This window comes from Heterodontus francisci, chromosome 2, assembly GCF_036365525.1.
Source record: "Heterodontus francisci isolate sHetFra1 chromosome 2, sHetFra1.hap1, whole genome shotgun sequence".
Classification (NCBI taxonomy): Eukaryota; Metazoa; Chordata; class Chondrichthyes; order Heterodontiformes; family Heterodontidae; genus Heterodontus; species Heterodontus francisci.
The window spans coordinates 81,649,074-81,673,829 of record NC_090372.1 but is presented as its reverse complement, the minus strand read 5'-3'; the positions used below and the strand labels follow the sequence as shown (position 1 = coordinate 81,673,829).

Genomic DNA, 24,756 nt, shown 5'->3' with positions numbered 1-24,756 from the left:
CGTTTTCACAGCCACATCTCCTTCCTCAGTGACTGTCTCCGGCTCCGACTGATTCCACGTGGATTCCAACTGCAGTTTCACCCATCATGCTTTGAAACCACCCAGGATCACAGGTATCTCCGAGAAATACAACGTTCCTCGGACTGCTACTCTCGCCGCATCCTGAGATCTACACTCAGTGCTATGCGCCGCCATATGCACACACTGGACCTCTCTCTCCAGCAGCACCGTCTCACCTTATCTCAAATCTGTTCTACTCCGCAGTTTCATCTCATCTTACGTCTCATCCGACGCATTAACAAAAAACTTTTTTTCTTCCTTTCAGGTGTTAAGGAACGCAAGCTCCAGCAGCTGATGGGGACTAATGCCCCTCCAGATCCTCCTTCCGCTTCACTTCCCTCTGACCCCACCCCTTCTGATCTGACCCCTTGCCGTGTATTCACTATACCCTCTGACCTCCCCCTCTCTGATGCTGAGCGTTCTGTACTCAGCAAAGGACTCAGTTTTATCCCCTTACGCCCCCACCTCAATGAATTTCGCGCTCGGCATGACGTTGAGCTCTTCTTCCGTCACCTCCGCCTCCGGGCTCACTTCTTTGACCAGGAGTCCTCCCCCCGACCAGCAGACCCATTCACCCGCCTCCAGCATTCTCCCTCTACCTGGACCCCTCACCCTGGCCTCTTACCCGCTCTTGATCTCTTCATTGAAAACTGTCGGCGAGACATTGGTCGTCTCAATTTCTCTGCCCCCCTCACTCACTCTAACCTGTCCCCCTCTGAACTTGAGGCACTCCGTTCTCTCAGGTCTAACCCCGACATGGTCATCAAACCTGCAGACAAGGGTGGTGCTGTTGTTGTATGGCGTACCGACCTCTACCTTGCAGAAGCTCAACGCCAACTCACAGACACCTCTTCCTACCTCCCTCTGGACCATGACCCCACCACCGAACATCAAGCCACCGTCCAAAGGACTGTCACTGACCTCATCTCCTCTGGAGATCTTCCCTCTACAGCTTCCAACCTCATAGTCCCGCAACCCCGGACAGCCCGCTTCTATCTCCTTCCCAAAATCCACAAACGGGACTGTCCCGGCAGACCCATTGTGTCAGCCTGCTCCTGCCCAACTGAACTTATTTCTTCCTATCTAGACTCTATCTTTTCTCCGCTGGTCCAGTCTCTTCCCACCTACATCCGTGACTCTTCTGACGCCCTACGTCATTTTGACAATTTCCAGTTTCCTGGTCCCAACCGCCTCCTCTTCACTATGGACGTCCAATCGCTCTACACCTCCATCCCCCACCAGGATGGTTTGAGGGCTCTCCGCTTCTTCCTGGAACAGAGGCCCAACCAGTCCCCATCCACCACCACCCTCCTCCGCCTGGCTGAACTTGTTCTCACATTGAACAACTTCTCCTTCAACTCCACGCACTTCCTTCAAGTAAAAGGTGTCGCTATGGGTACCCGCATGGGTCCTAGTTATGCCTGTCTTTTTGTGGGATATGTCGAGCATTCTTTGTTCCAGTCCTACTCAGGCCCCCTCCCCCAACTCTTTTTCCGGTACATTGATGACTGTATCGGTGCCGTTTCCTGCTCCCACCCCGAACTCGAAAACTTTATCAACTTTGCTTCCAATTTCCACCCTTCTCTCACCTTTACATGGTCCATCTCTGACACTTCCCTTCCCTTCCTCGACTTCTCTGTCTCCATCTCTGGGGATAGGTTGTCTACCAATATCCATTATAAGCCCACTGACTCCCACAGCTACCTCGACTACACTTCTTCACACCCTACCTCCTGTAAGGACTCCATTCCATTCTCCCAGTTTCTCCGTCTCCGACGCATCTGCTCTGATGATGCTACCTTCCATGACGGTGCTTCTGATATGACCTCCTTTTTCCTCAACCGAGGATTTCCCCCCACTGTGGTTGACAGGGCCCTCAACCGTGTCCGACCCATTCCCCGCACCTCTACCCTCACCCCTTCCCCTCCCTCCCAGAACCGTGACAGGGTTCCCCTTGTCCTCACTTTTCATCCCACCAGCCTCCATATCCAAAGGATCATCCTCCGCCATTTTCGCCACCTCCAGCGTGATGCCACTACCAGTCGCATCTTCCCCTCCCTTCCCCTGTCAGCATTCCGAAGGGATCGTTCCCTCTGCGACACCCTGGTCCACTCCTCCATTACCCCCACCACCTCGTCCCCGTCCCAGGGCACCTTCCCTTGCAATCGCAGGAGGTGTAATACCTGCCCATTTACCTCCTCTCTCCTCACTATCCCAGGCCCCAAACACTCCTTTCAGGTGAAGCAGCGATTTACTTGTACTTCTTTCAATGTAGTATACTGTATTCGCTGCTCACAGTGTGGTCTCCTCTACATTGGGGAGACCAAGCGCAGACTGGGTGACCGCTTTGCGGAACATCTCCGCTCAGTCCGTAAGCAGGACCCTGAGCTTCCGGTTGCTTGCCATTTCAACACTCCCCCCTGCTCTCATGCTCACATCTCTGTCCTGGGATTGCTGCAGTGTTCCAGTGAACATCAACGCAAGCTCGAGGAACAGCATCTCATCTACCGATTAGGCACACTACAGCCTGCCGGACTGAACATTGAGTTCAATAATTTCAGAGCATGACAGCCCCCCACTTTACTTTCATTTTTAGTTATTTTTTCTTCCTTTTTTTTGCATTCCTTTTTAAATTTTTTGCATTTATTTCATTTCATCTTAGTTTGTTCAGTTTGCTTACCCACTGTTTTTTTCAGGTTGTTTTTCTTCAGGTTTGCACTTGCTGATGTTCTATATTCAGTATATTCACACCTAATCTGTACTAATGCTTTGTCTTTCAAAACACCATTAACATATTGTTTGCCTTTGCTCCGTGACCTTTTGGTCAGCTATGTGGCCTGGTCCAATCTGCACCTTCTCCTTTGTTATCTCTTGCCCAACCCCCACCTCACTTGTTTATAATCTGTGACTTTTCTAATATTTGTCAGTTCCGAAGAAGGGTCACTGACCCGAAACGTTAACTCTGCTTCTCTTTCCACAGATGCTGCCAGACCTGCTGAGTGATTCCAGCATTTCTTGTTTTTGTTGTCTAAGTTCATCTGCCTTACCTGTTATACCTCTCGCATTGAAACAAATGCACTTCAGACCACCAGTCCCGCTGTGCTCAGCAACATCTCCCTGCCTGCTCTTCCTTGCAGTCCTACTGGCCTTATTTACTATGTCCTCCTCATTTATTTCACTAGCTGTCCTACTGCTCTGGTTCCCACCCCCCTGCCACACTAGTTTAAACCCTCCCGAGTGACGCTAACAAACCTTGCAGCCAGGATATTAGTGCCCCTCCAGTTTAGATGCAACCCGTCCTTCTTGTACAGGTCCCATCTGTCCCTGAAGAGAGCCCAATGGTCCAGATATCTGAAACCCTCCCTTCTACACCAGCTGCTCAGCCACGTGTTTAGCTGCACTATCTTCCTATTTCTAGCCTCACAGGCACGTGGCACAGGGAGTAATCCAGTGATTACAACCCTAGAGGTCCTGTTTTTTTAAACTTACTACCTAATTCCCTAAACTCCCCCTGCAGGACCTCATCACTCTTCCTGCCTATGTCATTGGTACCGATGTGTACCACAACCTCTGGCTGTTCACCCTCCTCCTTCAGAATGCCCCCTGTCCGTTCAGAGACATCCTTGACCCTGGCACCAGGGAGGCAACATACCATCCTGGAGTCTCCTTCACGTCCACAGAAGCGCCTATCTGTGCCCCTGACTATAGAGTCCACAATAACTATTGTGCTTTGTCCCTCCCTACGTATCACAAAATAATAAACCACATGCCAACTCAGATGAACTCTCAAACTGGTCGCTCAAAGACACTTAACTGTTAAATTCAAAGCTGTCACTGTATCAACAACTCTCAGACTTAGCTGAGTCAGCAGGTGTTGAATTAATGAAAGATATGATTACTAGATTTTAGAAAGGAAACTTTAGAACAAAAACCTGTGGCGATACTAATTCAATATCAATTTGACACAGAATAGCAATAACTAAACTCCATGAACATATTAGCAGAGTGGACATGAACCCATAGGACAAACCACTCTTCATGGGAGACCAACTGCCACAGAGAGGCCAAAGGATCGCTCATGTGGGAAATGGAAAAATGCTATAACAATGCAGTAGATGGAGTGTTCTTCTAAGGAGGGTCTTGAAGCTAGACCTGCCTCAGGGGTGCCCAGTGCTAAAATATGGTGCCTGAAATGAGAGTGTTCTACTCGAAAACTAATGTTCCTCACTCTGATCAACACAAAGTTATCAAAAAACTTAAAGAAATCTAAACTGCTGTGTCACTGAACCATATATTGTATGCATCAAAACCACATTTTACTTTTAAAAGGTTAAGCAGACCTAAAAGAGATCATAAAACACAGAATTAGGACAATCTCACACAGGATAGTGAAGGCAAATGGTGTGAGATGTATTTGGTGTCAGAATAATACCAACTTTACCAGACTCATTAGCAATCAGCAACTGAAAGGATATCACATCAGGGAGAGTGCATCATCACTTTTTTCCCCACAGGTCTAAAAGACCCAATCCTCATCAGTTATTTAAGTTTTTCTTTCAAAAGTGCTCAGTAGTTTGCAAGCACTTCTTACAAGTGTAGAAGCAACAGCAGATCATCCTCATAAAAATCTGAATTTCTATGGTCACAGTTTGATCTCAACAGTGGTATGTACTGCAGGATGATGGCTACTGTTTTACATTACCCTCTACTTTTTCTATCTCTTGCCCAATTGCTCTAATCCCACCTACCTTCAGCAACAGAGATGCAAGTGTGTGACCTGCTTCCAGATTCTGTCAAAGTCATAAGTAAGAAGCAATAAGAATGGATAGGGATAGTGAACCCTACAATTTTACCTTTCTGTGCAGGGAAAATATGTCAGGCTGACTTGATCTTCTAGCAATGCCAAAAGCAGGAAAAAGTATCGTGAATTATAATAAGGATTTGTCAAGCTTGGTTCAAATTATCAAATAGCCAAAATCTGGTCCAGCAAAGAGAAATTCTCTATGTAGAGCACATCATTGCTTTTGTCAGCATACAGAAAATAATGGCTTCAGCATACCTCGCTGCTTCCTCATCTTTCAGAATTTCTCTTTTGGGCATACATTCATCCAGGCTTGATTCCTACAATTAAAAAAAAAAGCAATGAAGAAGCAGGATACAACTAAAATGAAATATGTTCATGTTATTTTGCAGGATCACAATGGAAATGGAAATGGAAATGCAAATACACCATCACCCAACTCCTTGCAAAAAAACCCCACAGGTTCATAGGCCATGTGATCCTATCAGTTAACATCTTTCAAATACACCATTACTTGACCAATGATTAGTGATTACTTTCCAACAAACTCCTCAGTTCTTAAATGCAATAAAACAATGTCTTACTAATTTGGTGCAGGACATCTTTACATTTAATCTTCACAGCTCGATAAAACATTTTTTAGTAATTAATTTGTCAACATAAACTATACTGTTAAAGACACGTGTCACCAAAGAACAAAATTCTTCTGTGCATTACTTATAGTGTAGTGATTCGGGCATTTGCATTAAATTCCTGTATACTGCTCCAGTGTTTTTTTCTTTAACCCATTAAAATGAACAGCTGCAAGAACTTCCCCCACCAAAATATCCTGGTGGAGCAAGACATCAAGTCTCCTGATGAGATGTTGATACTTACTGAGCTGCTTTTCCAAATGTCTGCCCCTCCCATCTCATTTTGGTATGCCGAAATCGCATACTCAAAAAAAAAAAAGTTTGTTCCAGTGTGTATGATTCTTATTATGGCTTGAAAGTTAATTCTCGACAACCCCTGATTTATGTGGCTACCATGATGAATTCCAAGCTTGAAGTTTGTATATAATGGATCAGACAATACCATAATACAGTCCTGAAGCTCCTGTAATGCTGAAAGCCTGTGCATCTGTTGTGCACTCGGCTCATTAAGGCCCTGAAAGTTGGTTACACAAAGTATGGCCCCAAAATGTCTTTGTTGTGCCTAAAGCAGTGTTCTAGATGCCAGGTACACATAAAATTTGTAGGATACGAGAGTACCCTTCCCATATGTGGGGCCCTTTCTCTACAAGTGGATTCATGTGCTTGGGATTGTCGCGAGTAGCTGCTCAATTTCAATCAATTTTAGGGTTTCTTTGCTGTTTTAAAGAGTAGATTTGTTTCTCCAGGGGCTTCATTCAGTGCTGCCTATATATAAAGTATAGTTATTCCTTTAGGCATTACTTGACAGTTGCAGCTTGTGGATGAGGCAAAGTCATATGGCAGGCTCAAATGGAGAACACATCTACTGAAGTACCTGAAACATCCAGTGTACATTAGCCACCTGCACAGGTGTCCAATACTCATATTAAATAAAGCATCATCTCCAATGATCACAGCCATACAACAAAACCATTTCTCTCAACTACCTTAATCCACCAGGACCACCAGAGACATAGCTGAGAACCTGTGCACCCGCTTACTCAGTCCAAGCCATCCTGAAATGTGCCGCTGTGCATCAGCCAGCATACTCCATATCTTCAGTGGAAGTGGGTGAATGGAGCCCACAAATACTGCTCCACGAAAATTCCATCTAATCAATACTTGCCTGCTAAGCCTGAAGATGTTTCTGCTTTAGCACACACAGGCAAGTTCAAATTATGGTAATCAGCAATTAGGGCCAAAATTGTGTACTAAAACCAGACTTTCAAATAGGCGTGTCTTATCAGAACAGCATCCATTTCGCACCTGTTTTCACTCTTCCACCAAAATAACCCCCACTACCTCCGATTAACCCTCAAATTGTGGGATATAAGTGTGTTCATGTCCATTGTATTTTGCTGTTGCTCTCCTTTACTGAAAATATATGCTGTTTCCTATTTTCTAACTGCATGCTCCTTCTAAGTGCACCCCAGTGGGAAATGGATGGCTGCAGAATATCAGCAGCTGTATCTAAAGACAGATGTGGCTCAGTCTGTTCCCTAGGCCTGTATGCTCATTGACACATTTGTAGGCCTTCTGAGTGGGCCTGTAACATGATAATGTGGCTTTGTCACAAGAGACATCTCGATCATCCATGACAACTCCAGTCATTGCCTGTTGTATATGCCCATCAGCATTCACTGCATCTGTATGGAAGCTGACTGCCCAGCTACCAGTTTATTGAAGGCCTGCATTAACTGGTTCTCTAACATTTAGAACACAGACAGGGCTGCTATAGATTGGAGTCCAGCGTCTCTTGAGCTCCAGCCATAGATTTTTTTTTTTTTTGAGATCCTCAGCCAAGCAGAGCTCTACTGTGAATATGGAGAGCCATAGACTTAATGATCGTCCACAAATCAGTCAGATAGTCATGCTGCATCACACAGGTATAGCTTGTGGACCCCTCTAAGGTGCTCTCAAGCAGTATGAACAGCACAGTCTGGCAACACTGAAAGCAATACATGAATTGCTAATGCTGAGCTACAAGTGCATTTGCAAGCAAGTCCTAGGAGGTCAATTACACAGCTCAGCAGCTGAATGAGTCCTTCAGCCAGATCTTTAGATTGGATATTGTGGCTCTTCCATTTCTACGTTCACTTGTACCTCCTCACTTGTGCAACTGATTCACCAAGCCCGTTCTCCTGCAATTCAATCACTGACCCTCTCACCCAGCCTGGCAGTGTTTGCCCCAGTAGGGTGATGGAGGGTTCTGTGAGGTCTCAGATGAGACTGTACATTGGGCTCTGCTCCTCTTCTTCTTGGATGCCCATAGCAACTGTAAAATACCACATATTAGGATACTGGCAGCACATTATTTGAAACAGAGCTTACATGATGAGACATTGTAATGTGTAAACTGTAATGTGAGTAAATGAATAAGGAAACAAGGAGAGGAAGAATGAAAAGCAAAGAAAGCCATGAGCTTGTGGGGAGCGGGGAGGGATAAGGGACTTGTGCCTCAACCTTGCCCACACTTTCTACTGTCTGGACGCTCAAAATCTCAAAGACCCTTTCCCTCCTAAAAGGTCAAGACTTACAAATGAGAGAGAATATGTATACCAAACAGTACCCAGCAGAAGTCACCTTGTGATAGTATGTGAACATGCAGAACATTCAATACTTCGTATTGATAGCATGCTTGGTGTTTGTTGCTTGTCATATTTCATAAGCCACAGTATTGTTATGCCAGCAATGCACAGTGCCCTGGTGAAACAATATGCCTGTGCATTTGGATAGCATATACCAGCTGCCAGAGTGCTGCACCAAGTTCACAAAGAAGTGCCATTAAGAATCACTGCAAGACACCACAAAATTGAGCAAAAATATCAGTAGTACTTATCTTAGCAACCTTCCCATGAACAGTAAATTTCTTCCTCAACTGTTCCCGGGTTCAGTGCATAGGCAAAAGCACATTTACAGTTCTTCTGTCACTTCCATCCAGCTACTCTAGTACTGCTCTTCAGTGGAAGGTTGCCCACAGTTCCATTAAAGGAACCTATCTTTCCTGGGCTTCCAAGCTGTTTCATTGGGTGGGACAGTGCTTTATTGTCTTACACCAGCCATTTCACCTATTCTTCTGTAGCAGGACAAATTTAATGGTGACCAGCAGCTGCTGGTGCCAGAGAACTCTCACTCCTAACTGCTGCCACTCCCAGAACATCATGCACAATGGAACAGTATAAGATAGGGTAGTATCTGGGAAACAAGTCGCTGTAAAGGATCGATTATTTTGGATAGAAACGAATCAGAGTCAGTACTGACCAAAGCCCAAGAATGCTTTGAAACAACTGTGATGATGAAAGCAAGTTAAACATGCCAGTACTACTGAAAAAAAATGTAACCAAGCCATAAGCGAAAAAGTCAAAAATGTATTTTTAAAAATTCATTCATGGGATGTGGGCGTCACTGGCTAGGCCAGCATTTGTTGCCCATCCCTAATTGCCCTCGAGAAGGTGGTGGTTAGCTGCCTTCTTGAACCGCTGCAGTCCAGGGTGAGGTAGGTACACCCACAGTGCTGTTTGGAAGGGACTTCCAGGATTTTGACCCAGTGACAGTGAAGGAATAGCGATATAGTTCCAAGTCAGGATGGAGCATGACTTGGAGGGGAACTTGCAGGTGAACTTGCAAGTGGTGGTGTTCCCATGCACTGTTGTCCTTGTCCTTCTAGTTGGTAGAAGTTGCGGGTTTGGAATTATCCTTCAGTTGCTCATGAGAGAACAACAGTCAAACTGACCATAATGCGACTTTTATTTACAACTAAGGGGAGGGCAATTAGGTTTAAAACTAGTTAAGGGCCTAGTGTTCCAGGAGTGTTCCGCTCCAAGTTGGCGGATAATCACATCCACAGAAGGATGCAGATGAATAGCAAAAACACTACTTTTTAGAAGAAGAACGGAGAAAGAGACATGGGCGATATACAACAAAATCACCCCTTCAGTACCAAAATACCACACCATGGTGAAAGGATGTGGAATTGCTCCACCCCTGTTTCTTAAAACAAAACAAGTTGCTAATCACCATCTGACTGTCTGGGAAGAACAGGGTGGAAGCCTGGCAAATTTCTACTTAGTGGGTTTAGAGGAAAGAGTGTACCAGTGGTTCTGATATATGACATAAGGACATTAACAACTTTAAAAAAAGGTAGAAATGATTTAATATGTAAATTTTCCTCAGTGATAGTCTGAAAACTGAATTTAAAAAAATGTGCGTGTAAAGTAAGTTACGCCTGTCCTAAACGCTTAGTACACAAAAGCACAGTTAATTACCTAATCACCCACACTTCACCTATGCCACCACCTACAGATACAGCCATCTACGACACCCACACAGTCACTCACATTTATCACACAAAACCACCCACAATCATTGACCTTTGTCTCACACTTCTCCAATTTTCATTATTTGGATTCATACTTTCAGACAAATATTTGCAATTTTTCTTCATTCATTTTCCAATCTCACTGCTCACTGAGAAAATCAGTAATAACGAGTGAAAGGCAACAATGCAGTTATCAACAGTTTCTGTTGAAGGAATCAGAAATTTTAGATTGTAAATGTAATAAATAAGCAACTGCATCAAACATGGCATTCAACTATCTGCCACAATCTAACAGCAGTAATCAGTGCAATCTTAAAATAAGAACTATTACTTGAAGATCATGGCAAGCTCACAATCTATTCTCTTAAGCCACTTTTATAATGTTCTTCAGCTGCCAGGTTCTGTAGCTCATCACTCCCTCAACCAATGCCACATCAGTACTATTTTGCCAAGACAGACAACACTGATGTGATCTTTAACAGCCAGTGAAAGGGTACATCAATAGTGAATCTGATCATGAGAACAAAGGCTTAGCATAGTGATCATAGTGAGCACAGAATATCTAGGGCTTCAGGGATCCATAACCTATACAGTGGTATAATTATCAGGACAAGCTTTTTTTAAAAAAAAAGTCAAAAATCAGTCATCAGACAGGAATTGGAAGAGTTCAGCTCGATAGTAGTATTGCAGACACATCAAAAAAGATTTACTAAAGGCAGCCCATGACATTCACTTGCAGAACACCAGAGGATAAACTATACAATACAGACATCGTTAAGCACTTTCACTTATCTGAAAAGGATACGCTGAACAGTATAATGGTGTATAATAAAAACAGAAAATGCTGGGAACACTCACATCAGGCTGCATCTGTTGAGAGAGAAACAAAGTTAACATTTCAGGTTTTAACTTTGTTTCTCTCTCGACAAATGCTGCCTGACCAGCTGAGTTTTTCCCCCGGCATTTTCTGTTTTTATTTAAGATTTCCAGCATCCGCAATACTTTGCTTTTGTACTATGATCAATGCCACCATATGGGAAAACTGGGCGATGGCAACAGAGCTATATAACAAGTCGTACCCTCTATTAATAGACTTTCCAAGTGGATGGACATAGATATTGTAAGCCCCACGTCTGTCAGGAATTAATTAGGGAAATGGCAAGTATTAGCCATAATAGACGATAAGTCTACGCATCCAGTTCCGATAATGCTCACTTAATGGATAGGGATGCTGTGGTTAACACCTTGTTTAAAATGTTTTACCAACCAGAGGCTAATTTTATGCTTCAGTTAGTTATTCGCTTGTGGCAACAAGGCCAAATAAAATAACTTTGATCTACCCTGTTCCCAAATGAGCTGGTAGAGATTAAATGATATACTGACTCCCATTGTGAATATACACGGAGCAAAATCCCGATGACTGGGTCAAAACTTTATCAAATTTATTGTTAGAGGGAGATTAAAAATCCTCCAAGAATCTAAAGGCTTCTCCTTTTGAATGGGTTTATAGAGTGTGTGCAAAGATGCAACAAGGTTGATAACGCATCAAGGAACTCAACCGGCTTCACAAGAACCAAGTCTGCAAGTGATCAATGTGGAGATTGCAGGGGCTCTGACCCTAATTTTTAACTCCTCTCTGGCCACGGGGGAGGTGCCAGAGGACTGGAGAACAGCTAATGTGGTCCCACTATTTAAGAATGGTTGTAGAGATAAGCCAGGGAACTACAAACCAGTGAGTCTCAGGTCAGTGGTAGGGAAACTACTGGAGAAAATTCTGAAGGAGGGAATCTATCTCCACTTGGAGAGGCAAAATTTGATTAGGAATAGTCAGTATGGCTTTGTCAGAGGGAGGTCATGCCTAACAAATTTGATTGAATTTTTTGAACATGTGACCAGGTGTGTAGATGAGGGTAGTGCAGTTGATGCAGTTTACATGGATTTCAGCAAAGCCTTTGACGAGGTCCCACATGGGAGACTTATCAAGAAAGCAAATGCACACGGGATACAAGGTAACTTGATAAGGTGGATTCAAAATTGGCTTAGCTGTAGGAGACAGAGACTGATGACAGACAGCTGTTTTAGTGACTGGAAGCCAGTGTCCAGTGGCGTACCACAGGGATCTGTGCTGGGTCCCCTGTTGTTTGTCTTTTATATAAATGACATAGATGACTATGTGGGGGGTAGGATCAGTAAGTTCGCGGATGACACAAAGATTGGTCGAGTGGTTAACAGTGAGGTAGAGTGTCTTGGGTTACAGGAGGATATAGACGGGATGGCCAAATGGGCAGAAAAGTGGCAGATGGAATTTAATGCTGAAAAGTGTGAGGTGATGCACTTTGGAAGGAGTAATGTGACACGGAAATATTCGATGTATGGCCTGACACTGGGAAGTTCTGAGGAACAAAGGGACCTTGGCGTGTTTGTCCATAGATCTCTGAAGGCAGAAGGGCAGGTTAATAGGGTGGTGAAAAAGGCATATGGGACAATTGCCTTTATCAATCGAGGCATAGATTACAAAAGCAGGGACGTCATGTTGGAGTTGTACAGAACTTTGGTAAGGCCACAGCTGGAGTACTGTGTGCAATTCTGGTCGCCACATTATAGGAAGGATGTGATTGCGTTGGAAGGGGTGCAGAGGCGATTCACCAGGATGTTGCCTGGGATGGAACATTTAAGCTATGAAGAGAGGTTGGATAGGCTTGGGTTGTTTTCGCTGGAGCAGAGAAGACTGAGGGGTGACCTGATCGAGGTGTACAAGATTATGAGGGGCATGGACAGGGTGGATAGGGAGCAGCTGTTCCCCTTCGTTGAAGGGTCAGTTACGAGGGGTCACAAGTTTCAGGTGAGGGGCAGGAGGTTTAAAGGGGATTTGAGGAAGAACTTTTTTACCCAGAGGGTGGCGACGGTCTGGAATGCCCTGCCTGGGAAGGTGGTAGAGGCGGGTTGCCTCACATCCGTTAAAATGTACCTGGATGAGCACTTGGCACATCATAACATTCAAGGCGATGGGCCAAGTGCTGGCAAATGGGATTAGGTAGACAGGTCAGGTGTCTTTAATGCATCGGTGCAGACTTGATGGGCCGAAGAGACTCTTCTGCACTGTATTATTCTGTGAATGCTCAAACTTAACCTCACCAGTAACGAAGTCACCCTATGCACCTCGACCACCCCGAGGAGGCTGTATAAGAGGAGGTTAAAGATCTCTTGTATTGTTACTCAATAGGAGCTAGGACAGACATTTTATGCGCAAAGGTAACAGAGAGGGGCCAAGCCATTCAGTTCAAATACCAGTGGCCTGTGATTTTGGCAGCTCTGTTTGAATTTAAGAGATACATGAATAAGTTTCTATTCTCCCAAACTCATTTTAAATCTCAGTCTGTAAAGGCTTCCCAAAGTCATCAGAGACATAAAGAGCAAGGGAGCTTCTGTGGAAAGTTGGGAATAAACCACTAAGGTAAGGTCAATATTCAAGGATGTTATGCACAGGTCCAGTAGATATTGAAATGCAAACATGACTCTCTTTATAGAATATAAAAACAAAGTGTTGGAAATACTCCGCAAATCTGACAGCATCTGGGGAGAGTGAAAATCAGAGTTGACGTTTCAAATCAATAACCTTTCATCAGAGCTGGCAAAGGTTAGAAATGTAATAGCTTTTGAGCAGTGAAAGGGGGGGGGGGGTGGGGGGAGGGAGGAAAGAAGAACAAAAGGGAAGGTCCATGATAGGGAAGGAGAGACTATTTTTAAATCTTCTGAGGTGGAATAGTTAAGCCTGCAGCTGCTATAAATCTACAGGGTGCCATTAAGCACGACTTAACCTTTTGGAATCCATGCTGACCATCTGGTTATATTTTCTGGTTCTAAATGTTCTATTAAATGCTCTATCACTTTTTTTCGTATATATTCCCGTATCTTTCCTATCATTGACATTAAGCCAATTGGTCTATAGTTCCCAGATTTTGTTCCATCTCCCTTTATGTTAATAGAAACAACGTTAACTATGCACCAATCAGGAGGAACTGTACACACATACATATACACACACGCAGTGCCTCAGCTAACGCATCCTCAATATCCTTGACATTTGGACCTGGGATTTTACCCTCTTGTAGTTCAGCTAGTTTTTTAATTGCTTGCTCCCTTTCTACCCCAACTGCATTATTTTTTTAAGCTCATCCTCTAGTGAAGTGTCTATTTAATTATCTTCTTTATTACGAACTGAGACAAAGTAGTCATTTAATACTTCTGTGCCATTACCAGTGAGTTTATCTTGTTCATTCTTTCGTGGCCCTTTCCTTATTTTAAATTTATGTTGCTGTGTGTCTGTAAAACACTACAATTTATTTTTATATTCCATGATAATTTGATTTTGTAATTATTCTTTGCTTTCCTGTTTTTTAAAAAAAAACTTCTTTCTGAAATACTTTGTACTCCTCTTTGCCCTTTAGTATCTAAGTACTACTTAGTGACCGCAGTGATTGCAACAACTACCGTGGAATCTCCCTGCTCAGCATAGTGAGGAAAGTCTTTGCTCAAGTTGCTCTAAACAGGCTCCAGAAGCTGGCCAAGCGTGTCTACCCTGAGGCACAGTGTGGCTTTCGTGCAGAGAGATCGACCATTGACATGCTGTTCTCCTGTATCTGACGAAGGGAGAAATGCCGCGAACAACAGATGCCCCTCTACATTGCTTTCATTGATCTCACCAAAGCCTTTGACCTCGTCAGCAGACGTGGTCTCTTCAGACGACTAGAAAAGATTGGATGTCCACCAAAGCTACAAAGTATCATCACCTCATTCCATGACAATATGAAAGGCACAATTCAACATAGCGGCTCCTCATCAGACCCCTTTCTTATCCTGGGTGGCGTGAAACAGGGTTGTGTTTCTCGCACCCACACTTTTTGGGATTTTCTTCTCCCTGCTGCTCTCACATGCGTTCAAGTCTTCTGAAGAAGGAATTTTCCTCCACATAAGATCAGGGGGCAGGTTGTTCAACCTTGCCCATCTAAGAGCGAAGTCCAAAGTACGGAAAGTCCTCATCAGGGAACTCCTCTTTGCTGACGATGCTGCTTTAACATCTCACATTGAAGAGTGCCTGCAGAGTCTCATCGACAGGCTTGCGGCTGCCTGCAATGAATTTGGCCTAACCATCAGCCTCAAGAAAATGATCATGGGGCAGGACGTCAGAAATGCTCCATCCATCAATATTGGCGACCACGCTCTGGAAGTGGTTCAAGAGCTCACCTACCTGGGCTCAACTATCACCAGTAACCTGTCTCTAGATGCAGAAATCAACAAGCACATGGGAAAAGCTTCCACTGCTATGTCTAGACTGGCCAAGAGAGTGTGGGAAAATGGCGCACTGACACGGAACACAAAAGTCCGAGTGTATCAAGCCGGTGTCCTCAGTACCTTGCTCTATGGCAGCGAGGCCTGGACAACGTATGTCAGCCAAGAGCGACATCTCAATTCATTCCATCCTCGCTGCCTCCGGAGAATCCTTGGCATCAGGTGGCAGGACCGTATCTCCAACACAGAAGTCCTCGAGGCGGCCAACATCCCCAGCTTATACACACTACTGAGTCAGCGGCGCTCGAGATGGCTTGGCCATGTGAGCCGCATGGAAGATGGCAGGATCCCCAAAGACACATTGTGCAGCGAGCTCGCCACCGGTATCAGACCCACTGGCCGTCCATGTCTCCGCTTTAAAGACATCTGCAAACGCGACATGAAGTCCTGTGACATTGATCACAAGTCGTGGGAGTCAGTTGCCAGCGTTCGCCAGAGCTGGCGGGCAGCCATAAAGGTGGGGCTAAAGTGTGGCGAGTCGAAGAGACTTAGCAGTTGGCAGGAAAAAAGACAGAGGCGCAAGGGGAGAGCCAACTGTGTAACAGTCCCGACAAACAAATTTTTCTGCAGCACCTGTGGAAGAGCCTGTCACTCTAGAATTGGCCTTTATAGCCACTCCAGGCGCTGCTCCACAAACCACTGACCACCTCCAGGCACGTATCCATTGTCTCTCGAGATAAGGAGGCCAAAGACGACTACTTATATGTCTTTTTAATATATTTAATGTTCTCTTCAGTTCATTATTCACCCAGAATTAGCTTGCTTGTTTTTGGCTTTTAGTGGAATACATTTCTCTTGAACTCGAGTACTCTTCAGGATTTTTCACTGTAAAAACTCAATTCCCTTTTCTCCTTTCACTACTACTTCTTGTGCTTTTCTCTGGTATGTGACTGCACTCAGAAGCAAATTATCCAGTAATTCCTCTTTCTCCCTTCTGTGTCAGAGTATCTTTAGTTTGGACTCCAGCTCAACGATTCTGAGCTGGAGTGTCTCAAGGGAGAGACTTTTCTTGCAGATGTGGCAGTCTGGGACAGTCTCGTTGTCCTAAGACGCTCTAAGCTGTAACTGCAATTGCTCCATTTCATCATTTAATGAAATGTACCACAATGTTTTTTCATTACTGCAACATAAAGAATTTTAGTAGTCAGTAGCCACAAACATCTAACACTACAAGCACTTCTTACAGAACTTTTAGCAAGAGGATCACCATCAACGCCGCTCACTAAACAGCACTGCATATTTCACAGTAATGATACTAAGTTTAAAGAACATTTAAAACTGAAAATATTTTGGGACAGAATATTCTTCTTTAAATTTATAGCATGTTTAGCAGGTTTATAGTGAAAGGAAGGTGCTAGCTTTGCATCAGGAAGAATAATTTTTGTTTTGATCCTGACCTAGAATTAATACAATAATAGGCCAAACTATTTTTTAAAAATGGTGACTTCCAACACGAACATTATAGGATAGGAAAAAATAAAACTTGGTATTTAAACCATTTTTGCAGTTTTACTTTATGGTGCAGATGGCAGGAGATTTTGCGTGGGCAACAACTCATCCAATAAAAACCTGTACTGGACAAGAAAATAGGCAGAAAACCAGTGCTCCTGAGAAAATGTATGAAAAGACTTGTCAGTAGCACAGGGTAAAAGTCACTTACATTTGTTTTTTGATCAACATACTCAAAGGGTTACAAGATGATTACTATAATTTCTATTGCATTTTTCTTGCAGCTAGAGCTGGTAACTAATGCAAAAAGACTAACTAACTGGAAGCGATAAAGTTAAAAAATTCTTGCTTAGATTTTGTTCAAGTAATTTTTATTTTATATAAAGGATTAGATCACCATCTAGTGGACAGATATACAACTACAACTTACATTTATCTTGTGCCAAGGCACTTCCAGGAGAGTAAGACAACAAAAATTGACACTGATCCAAAGGAAATGTTAGGATATAAGATTTAGCTGACTAAAAGCATGGTCAAAGAGGTAAATTCTAAGAAGAGTCTTAAAGGAGGAGGGAGAGATGGGTGGAGAGGTTTAGGGAAGGAATTTCAGAGCTGAAAGCATGGCTGTCATTGATGGGACAAAGAGAGATTGCACAGGAGTCCAGAGCTGGAGAAATGCAGGGTTTGTGGAAGTAGATATATACTTAAAAAGGGCTCTCGGGAAAGTCTCTGGCATTATGGGTCAAATGGCTGACTTCTGTGCCGTAATATTCAATGGTTTTAGGGCTGGAGGTGGTTAGAGATAGGGAGGGGCATTTAGTCCCATGATCCAAGTTATGAACTAATACAGTTCACCCGCAGCCCACATTTCCAGAAATATTCTTAGAGACTGCCCTCCCACAGATCAATGTGGGCGCTGAGACACAACCCTACAAGTAACAGTGGCACTATTGGGGGTGGGGAGGGGGGGTGGGGGTGGTGGTGTATACTGTACTCTTGACAAGATGCCTGCTCCCATATCATTCCCTTATTCAGTGCCAGCCCTGCTGCTCTAAAGACAGTTGCATCAAACTGTCCTGGCAACAGCAAGCCGAGCCTTCCTAGACCCAAACACCTCTCCAAACTGAGGCTGTTGGTCCCAGTCAACGCAAGTCAAAGAGTCGTATATGGCACAGAAGGCAGCCATTCAGCCCATCGAGATCATGCCGGCTTTCCACGGACTATCCAGTCAGTCCTACTCCCCTGCTCAATCCCCGTAGCCCTGCAACTTTATTTCCTTCAAGTGCCCATCAATTTCCTTTTGAAGTCATTGATCGTCTCTGCTTCCACCACTCTTGTGGGCAGCGAGTTCAAAGTCATTACCACCCGCTGTGTAAAAAAAGTCTCTCATCTTCTCCCTGCATTTCTTGCCCAAAGCCTTCAATCTGTGTCCTCTAGTACTTGTACCATTAGTTAATGAGAACAGTTTTTCCTTGTCTAACTTATCTAAGTCTGTCATAATCTTGTACATCTCTATTAAATTTCCTCTTAATCTCTTTTGTTCTAAAGGAGAACAACCCCAGCTTTTCCAACCAAACCCTGTAACTAAAATCTCCCATCCCCGGAACCATTCTGGTAAATCTCTTCTGCAATCTCTTAAGGACCCTCACATCCTTCCTAAAGAGTGGTGACCAGAACTGGATGCAATGCTCCAGTTGGGGCCTAACCAGACCTAAATAAAGGTTCAGCATAACTAGCCCAAGATTGCATATGCTTTATTAACCACTCTCTCAATATGTCCTGTGTTACGACCAACTGCTCAAGTCAAAGCCCCCAATCAAAATATACGATTCTGATTGCTGTGGGAGCAGCGCACTGTCAATTCAGTCCCTTCACTCCACAGATCACCTAACATGTCACTTTAAACTTTCTAAATTAAAGAAAACCTCAGCCAAATTGACCCATCTATTAACCCCCAACTGAGGCGAACCAAAGCAGGTGTTTAGATCAACAATTAAGTGTTTAATTAGAAAAACTAAAATCTTATACACTAAGATATAAACAACATTTAAAAAAGTAAATCTAATAAAGTCTGTGCAGATTTACGCTCCTGCCAAAGTAGAATCTTCCAACGTGGTACTGTCAGAGGTTGCTTGAAGTCCGCGCAGTCGTCCGATGGGGAGAGAGAGAGTCAGGCATCTGAAGCTTCAACCGTTCGTCCGTTCAGCGACGACCACCATAGATCAACCACTCACAAACACTTTACAATGAATCGATTTGGCTTTAGAATTTTTGAGAGATAAAAGATTGTCAGTCTAACTTCCCTTCCTTCAGCTTAAATTATCAGACATCTCTATTCCGTTCATGCTGGTCCAGCTGTCTGTCTGTTGGAACAGTCGGTCTCCACTAAAAGCCAGTTCAAAGCATTTGCAACATTGTATAATCGATTCGCAGTCTGATTGGCGCTGTCCAGGGAAACCACAATGCACATTTGGCTGGTTCTTCCACTCTGTAGGGTTGTATCCAACGGCAACCAGAATGCATCTTCTCGGTAACTCCTGAGGCTTGCTTGTTCTTAAAGCAGTACTGATCCTTTGCTGACTTAAAGACACACTGCATACGTCCCGAAATTTAAAAAAAAATCTTCCTTCGAGCTAGGTATGACTCCAACCAGCGGAGAGTTTTCCTCAATTCCCATTGATTCCAGTTTTGCTAGGGCTCCTTGATGCCATACTCCGTCAAATGCTGCTTTGATGACAAGGGCAGTCACTCTCACCTCTGGAGTTCAGTTCCTTCGTCCATGTTTGGACCGAGGCTGTAATGAGGTCAGGAGCTGAGTGACCCTGGCGGAACCCAAACTGAGTGTTAGCGAGGTTATTGCTGACCAGGTGCCGCTTGATAGCACTGTCGGGCGACACCTTCCATTGCTGATCAAGAGTAGACTGTTAGGGGGGTAATTGGCAGAGTTGTTCTGCTTTTTTGTGAACAGGACATACCTGGGCAATTTTCCGCATTATCAGGTAGGTATCAGTGTTATTAGCTGTACTGGAACACAAGACTTCTGTACCATACTGGAATGTTGTCCGGGACCATAGCCTTTGCAGTATCCAGTGCCTTCAGTCATTTCTTGATATCACGTGGAGTGAAACAGATTGGCTGAAGACTGGCATCTGTGATGCTGGGGACCTCAGCTGGAGGCCGAGATGGATCATTCACTTAGCACTTCTGGCTGAAAATGGATGGAAATGCTTCAGCCTTGCCTTTTGCACTGATGTGCTGGGCTCCCCCATCACTGAGGATGGGGATATTTGTGGAGCATCCTCCTCCTGTTAGTTGTTTAATTGTCCACCACCATTCATGACTGGATGTGGCAGGACTGCAGCGCTTAGATCTGATCAGTTGGTTGTGGGATTGCTTAGCCCTGTCTATCGATGCTGCTTCCACTATTTGGCATGCAAGTAGTCCAGTGTTGTAGCTTCACCAGGCTGACACCTCATTTTTAGGTACGCCTGATGCTGCTCCTGGCATGCCCTCCTGCACTCTTCATTGAACGAGGGTCAGTCCCTTGGCTTGATGGTAATAGTAGAGTGGAGGATATGCCAGGCCATGAAATTACAGATTGTGGTTGAATACAATTCAGCTGCTGCTGATGGTCTACAGTGCCTCACGGATACCCAGATTGGAGTTGCTAGATCGATTCACAATCTATCCTATTTAACACGGTGGTAGTGCCACACATGATGGTGGGTACCCTCAATGCGAATACGCGACTTAGTTTCCACAAGGACTGTGCGGTGGTCATTCCTAACAATACCGTGATGGACAGATGCATTTGCGACAGGTACACTGGCGAGGAAGAGGTCAAGTACGTTTTTCCCTCACCACCTGCCACAGACCCAGTTTAGCAGTTATTTCCTTTAGGACTCAGCCAGATCGGTCAGCGGTGGTGCTACCGAGGCAATCTTGGTGATGAACATTGAAATCTCCCACCCAGAGTACATTCTGTATCCTTGCTGCCCTCAGTGCTTCTTCCAACTGGTGTTCAACATGGAGAGGCACTGATTCATCAACTGGGGTTGGAGTGGCGGGGGCAGGGATGGCTGTAGTTAGTAATCAGCAGGAGGTTTCCTTGCTCATGTTTGACTTGATGCCATGAGACCTCATGGGGTCTGCAGTCAATGTTGAGGACTTTCAGGGCAACTCCATTCCGACTGCATGCCACTGTGCCGTCACCTCTGGTGGGCCTACCCTGTAAGTGGGACAGAACATACCCAGGATTGGTGATGTCCGAGACATTGTCTGTAAGGTATGATACTGTGAGTAAGACTGTCAGGCTGTTGCTTGACTAGTCTGTGAGACAGCTCTCCCAATTTTGGCACAAGCCCTAGATGTTAGTAAGGAGCACTTTGCAGGGTTGACAGGGCTGGGTTTGCGGTCATTATTTCCAGTGCCTTGGTCGATACCAGGTGGTCCGTCTGGTTTCATTCTTTTTCTTTGACTTTGTAGCGGTTTAATACAACTGAGTGGCTTGTGAGGCTATTTCAGAGGACATTTAAAAGTTAACCACATTGCTGTGCATCTGGAGTCACATGTAGGCCAGACCAGGTAAGGATGGCAGATTTCCTTCCCTAAAGGACATTAGTGAACTAGTGATATTAGTGATATTCTTGCACTGGAGGCGTACAGCGAAGGTTCACTAAATTGGTCTCTAGGATGAGGTGGCTGTCCTCTGATGAGAGGCTGAATAAATTGGACCTATATCCTCTCGAGTTTGGAAGAGTGAGAGGCAATCTCATTGAAACAAACAAGGTTTTGAAGGGACTGGATAGGGTAGGCGCTAAGAGATTATTTCTGACGGTCGGGGAATCTAAAACACGGGGACACAGTCTCAGGATAAGAGGTCAATCATTTAGGACTGAGATGAGGAGAAATTACTTCACTCAAAGGGTTGTGAATCTTTGGAATTCTCTACCCCAGAGGGTTGTGGATGCTCAGTCGTTGGAACACATTTAAGGCCGGCATAGATAGATTTTTGGTTCCTCAAGGAATCAAGGGATATGGTGAGCAGGTGGGAAAGTGGAGTTGAAGCCCAAGATCAGTCACGATCATATTGAGTGGTGGAGCAGGTATATGGTCTACTCCTGCTCCTACTTTTTGTATTCTTGTGAGACTCACGATAACGGTTACAGAAATGCCTGTCCCCCCTGACTATGGAATCACCTGTAACAACTACATTTCTGTACTTTGCTACCCTCATTGGAGGCCAGCAACAGCGTAAATGGCCAAAAGCACATAGAGGTCATAGTGGGAGGAAGGCAAAAATTAAAGTAGCAAGCAACCGGGAGCTCATGGGCTGCACTTTCGGACAGAATGGGCAAATGATCACCAGTGTTTGGTCCAGTGATGCTCAAAACAAGGAACAGCACCACATTGTTATGCTAGGGTACACAGCCAGAAAGGCAATCTGCACCTTTGCTCTCTACTTGCCTTCTTCTGCCTCTTTTTTGGCCGACTGCAGCCTACTCCACTTTGCTTCCCTTCCCCTCTGCTATTCTGCTTTAAACTATCACATATTCTTTAGATCTTGTACACATCTTTTATTTTTCTAATTTCTCTAATTATACCTCCCTTTGTCTTATGCTATCATTCCCTCATCTCTTCCTGTTCTCTACATAGTCACTTTACAGGTTTTTTTTCTTTTCTTGAGTCAGGGGAAATGACCACAATTCCATTGTCCATTGCTCTGAACCTCCTTATAAAGTTGTTGATCTGCAACATCTTCCAGTTCTGAGGAGGTGTAATAGGACATTTTCCCTTCCTCCACTGAGCTGCTGAGGACTTCTGTTTTCCTATAAAAACTGAAAATGTCAAAGGTCATGCAAGCAGGTTTTTTTTAAATAATTAAACTGGATGGCCACTACTTGCATGGTATATGGTTGTACTAGGAATGTCGAAAAAACTTCAAACCTGTAGGAATTCGGAGATATAAATTTTCAATTTACCTTCAGTTTACAATTGCGTAGCTCTACTTTAAGGAATCTGCATTCCTGTTTAAGGATCTCCAGCTCTTGCTTCAGGGTGTACATTTTCACTTCATTATTTGATTTTTCTAAACCCCAGGAATTCTGGGTTCTGTGCAGATCATCCATCACTACAAAAAAATGAGAAATAAACACTATAAAAGACTGCGTTGCCAACTTACAGAAACTGTATTGCCTTTTGTACAAAAAAAATCAAAAGATCTCTCTGTAGGCCTTTGTAATAACATTATACCGTCGAACACTTAAAAAGTTTCATGTTCTTTAAATGGGTTTTAACCTCTGTATCCATGTTTTAAAGTTTGGATTGTCAGTGCATAATGAACAAGGAACCTGATTTTATTCCAGCGACAGGCCGGAAGGCAGGAGCAGAACATGTCTCAGTCCTCTGTCAGACCCCTGTTGCTGATTTGCTGCCCGCTATCGGGGACGCCACCCTTTAAGGGGTGAGCTTCTGGCCAATCAGAATGCCAGGAGTACTGCAGTACGGTAGGGCCAGGAGGAGAAGATCCCAGTACAAGTAAATGGCATTGGGCTCCATTCAGACAGGCCCCGGCATCGGGTTGTGTGCGCGTTCATGTGGCCATTGCCATCGGGAGGGCCCTGGATTTCCCCCATAGGACAGACCACCCCCAGACCCCACTCAGCTTTATCTGGCGGTGTCTCCATGTTGCAGTGGGTACCACTGCTTTCGATAAAATTGACGTGATGGCGGGAAGAGGCCCTTAAGTAGCCATTAATTGGCCACATAAGGACCTCAATTGGCCTGGGCAGGAAGGAAAGCCATCCGCAGCCTTCCTCGCCCCAGACAAAATGGCAGGGGACCCGGGGAGTGTCGGGAGCAGTCAGTGCCCCTTGCCATTCTGTTTGCCCTCCTGCCTCTGTGCCAGTCTCCAAGGGCATAATAAAATCCTGCCCAATGTCTCTTCTTTTCATTCTCTCCCTTTCTTGATTGTTCTCATCAGCTTACCCACCAGAACCAGTTTCTGGATTGTCGGGTCCCAATTACATCAAAGACTTAACATAACCAGTGTATTCAATAACAGCTGACAAAATGGCCTGTGCTTTCCAACTGCAACACTGATGGCAACCCATTCATTTTCAATGGGTTACAAGCAGTATTATAGTCAGAAAAGCTAGGTCATTACATTCAATTTAAAGGGAAATTTCACCACTGGGTTTGGAATGGGGAGCACATATTTTTAATCTAAATTATTTCCTGCCATAAATAGTGAATAATGTAATGGAGGATAGCATGTCCCTGTAATGAGAATTTCACCATTTACCTTGTGTAAAAGTAACCTCAGAGACCCATTATCTTGCATCTCTTAAATGATGCGGATGGCCATGCACAGGCTACTACCAATACCATTCTTGTATAGCAAGTGGAAGGTTTGCAAAAATGCAATGATTTATTCTCTTATTTCCCTTAAGAGGAGTTGCTTGGTCTCCACTCAGCAATGCTGAGAACTGGGCCACAGGAGAAGAGAATGAAACCTAAATTGCTTGGCTCCGAAGTACCGCACATTAGAGCTTTACTTCAAGTTAGAGGGAGACTGGAATAACTGAGACTTGAATTTTCATAATGAAATGTAAAATTTTATATCGATACACAACCAGTCAACATTAAATAATATCTCCCAAGTTTTACTAGACAAGCAATACTAGCCACACAATTGGATACCCACCTTTCTCAAACTTAGAGCATCATTGCAAGCACTGTGCAAAACTCAACACGTCCCTGGTTATACTGTCAATGCACCTTTCAGAGAAAGTTATAAAAAATACATAGACTACCTCACATCTACCTGCATCATCTGTGGACAAAATGATTGGGCTTGCATTAGTAGCTGATTGAAATAATGCATTGGTGCCAAGTTTTGGAGTGAAGCTGCAGACCACTCAAAGTTTTATTGTTGACAAAAAAGCTACTTTGGATTTGGCAGCTCTATGATGAGATTCCCATATTGCAATTATACCACAAGTTTAAGTGAGGTGTGCAAACTGTAAAACAAAGGCATTAGAATGCACATCACAGAATAATACAGTGCAGAAGAGGTCCTTCGGCCCATCGAGTCTGCACCGATGCAT

The 24,756-nt window shown here is 44.2% G+C and overlaps 1 protein-coding gene across 3 annotated transcripts in view; it reads right to left on the bottom strand.

The window, feature by feature from the left end:
• Window positions 1–24,756, bottom strand: part of azi2 (5-azacytidine induced 2) — a 123,237-nt gene that overhangs the window by 53,303 nt on the left and 45,178 nt on the right. For all 3 annotated transcript variants that reach the window (XM_068059682.1, XM_068059691.1, XM_068059675.1), the window contains 2 exons: window positions 22,630–22,778; window positions 5,120–5,181 (listed from right to left, as the gene is read on the bottom strand). In XM_068059682.1, the coding sequence (XP_067915783.1) occupies window positions 5,120–5,181; window positions 22,630–22,778 (211 nt within the window). The remainder of the gene's footprint in view (window positions 1–5,119; window positions 5,182–22,629; window positions 22,779–24,756) is intronic.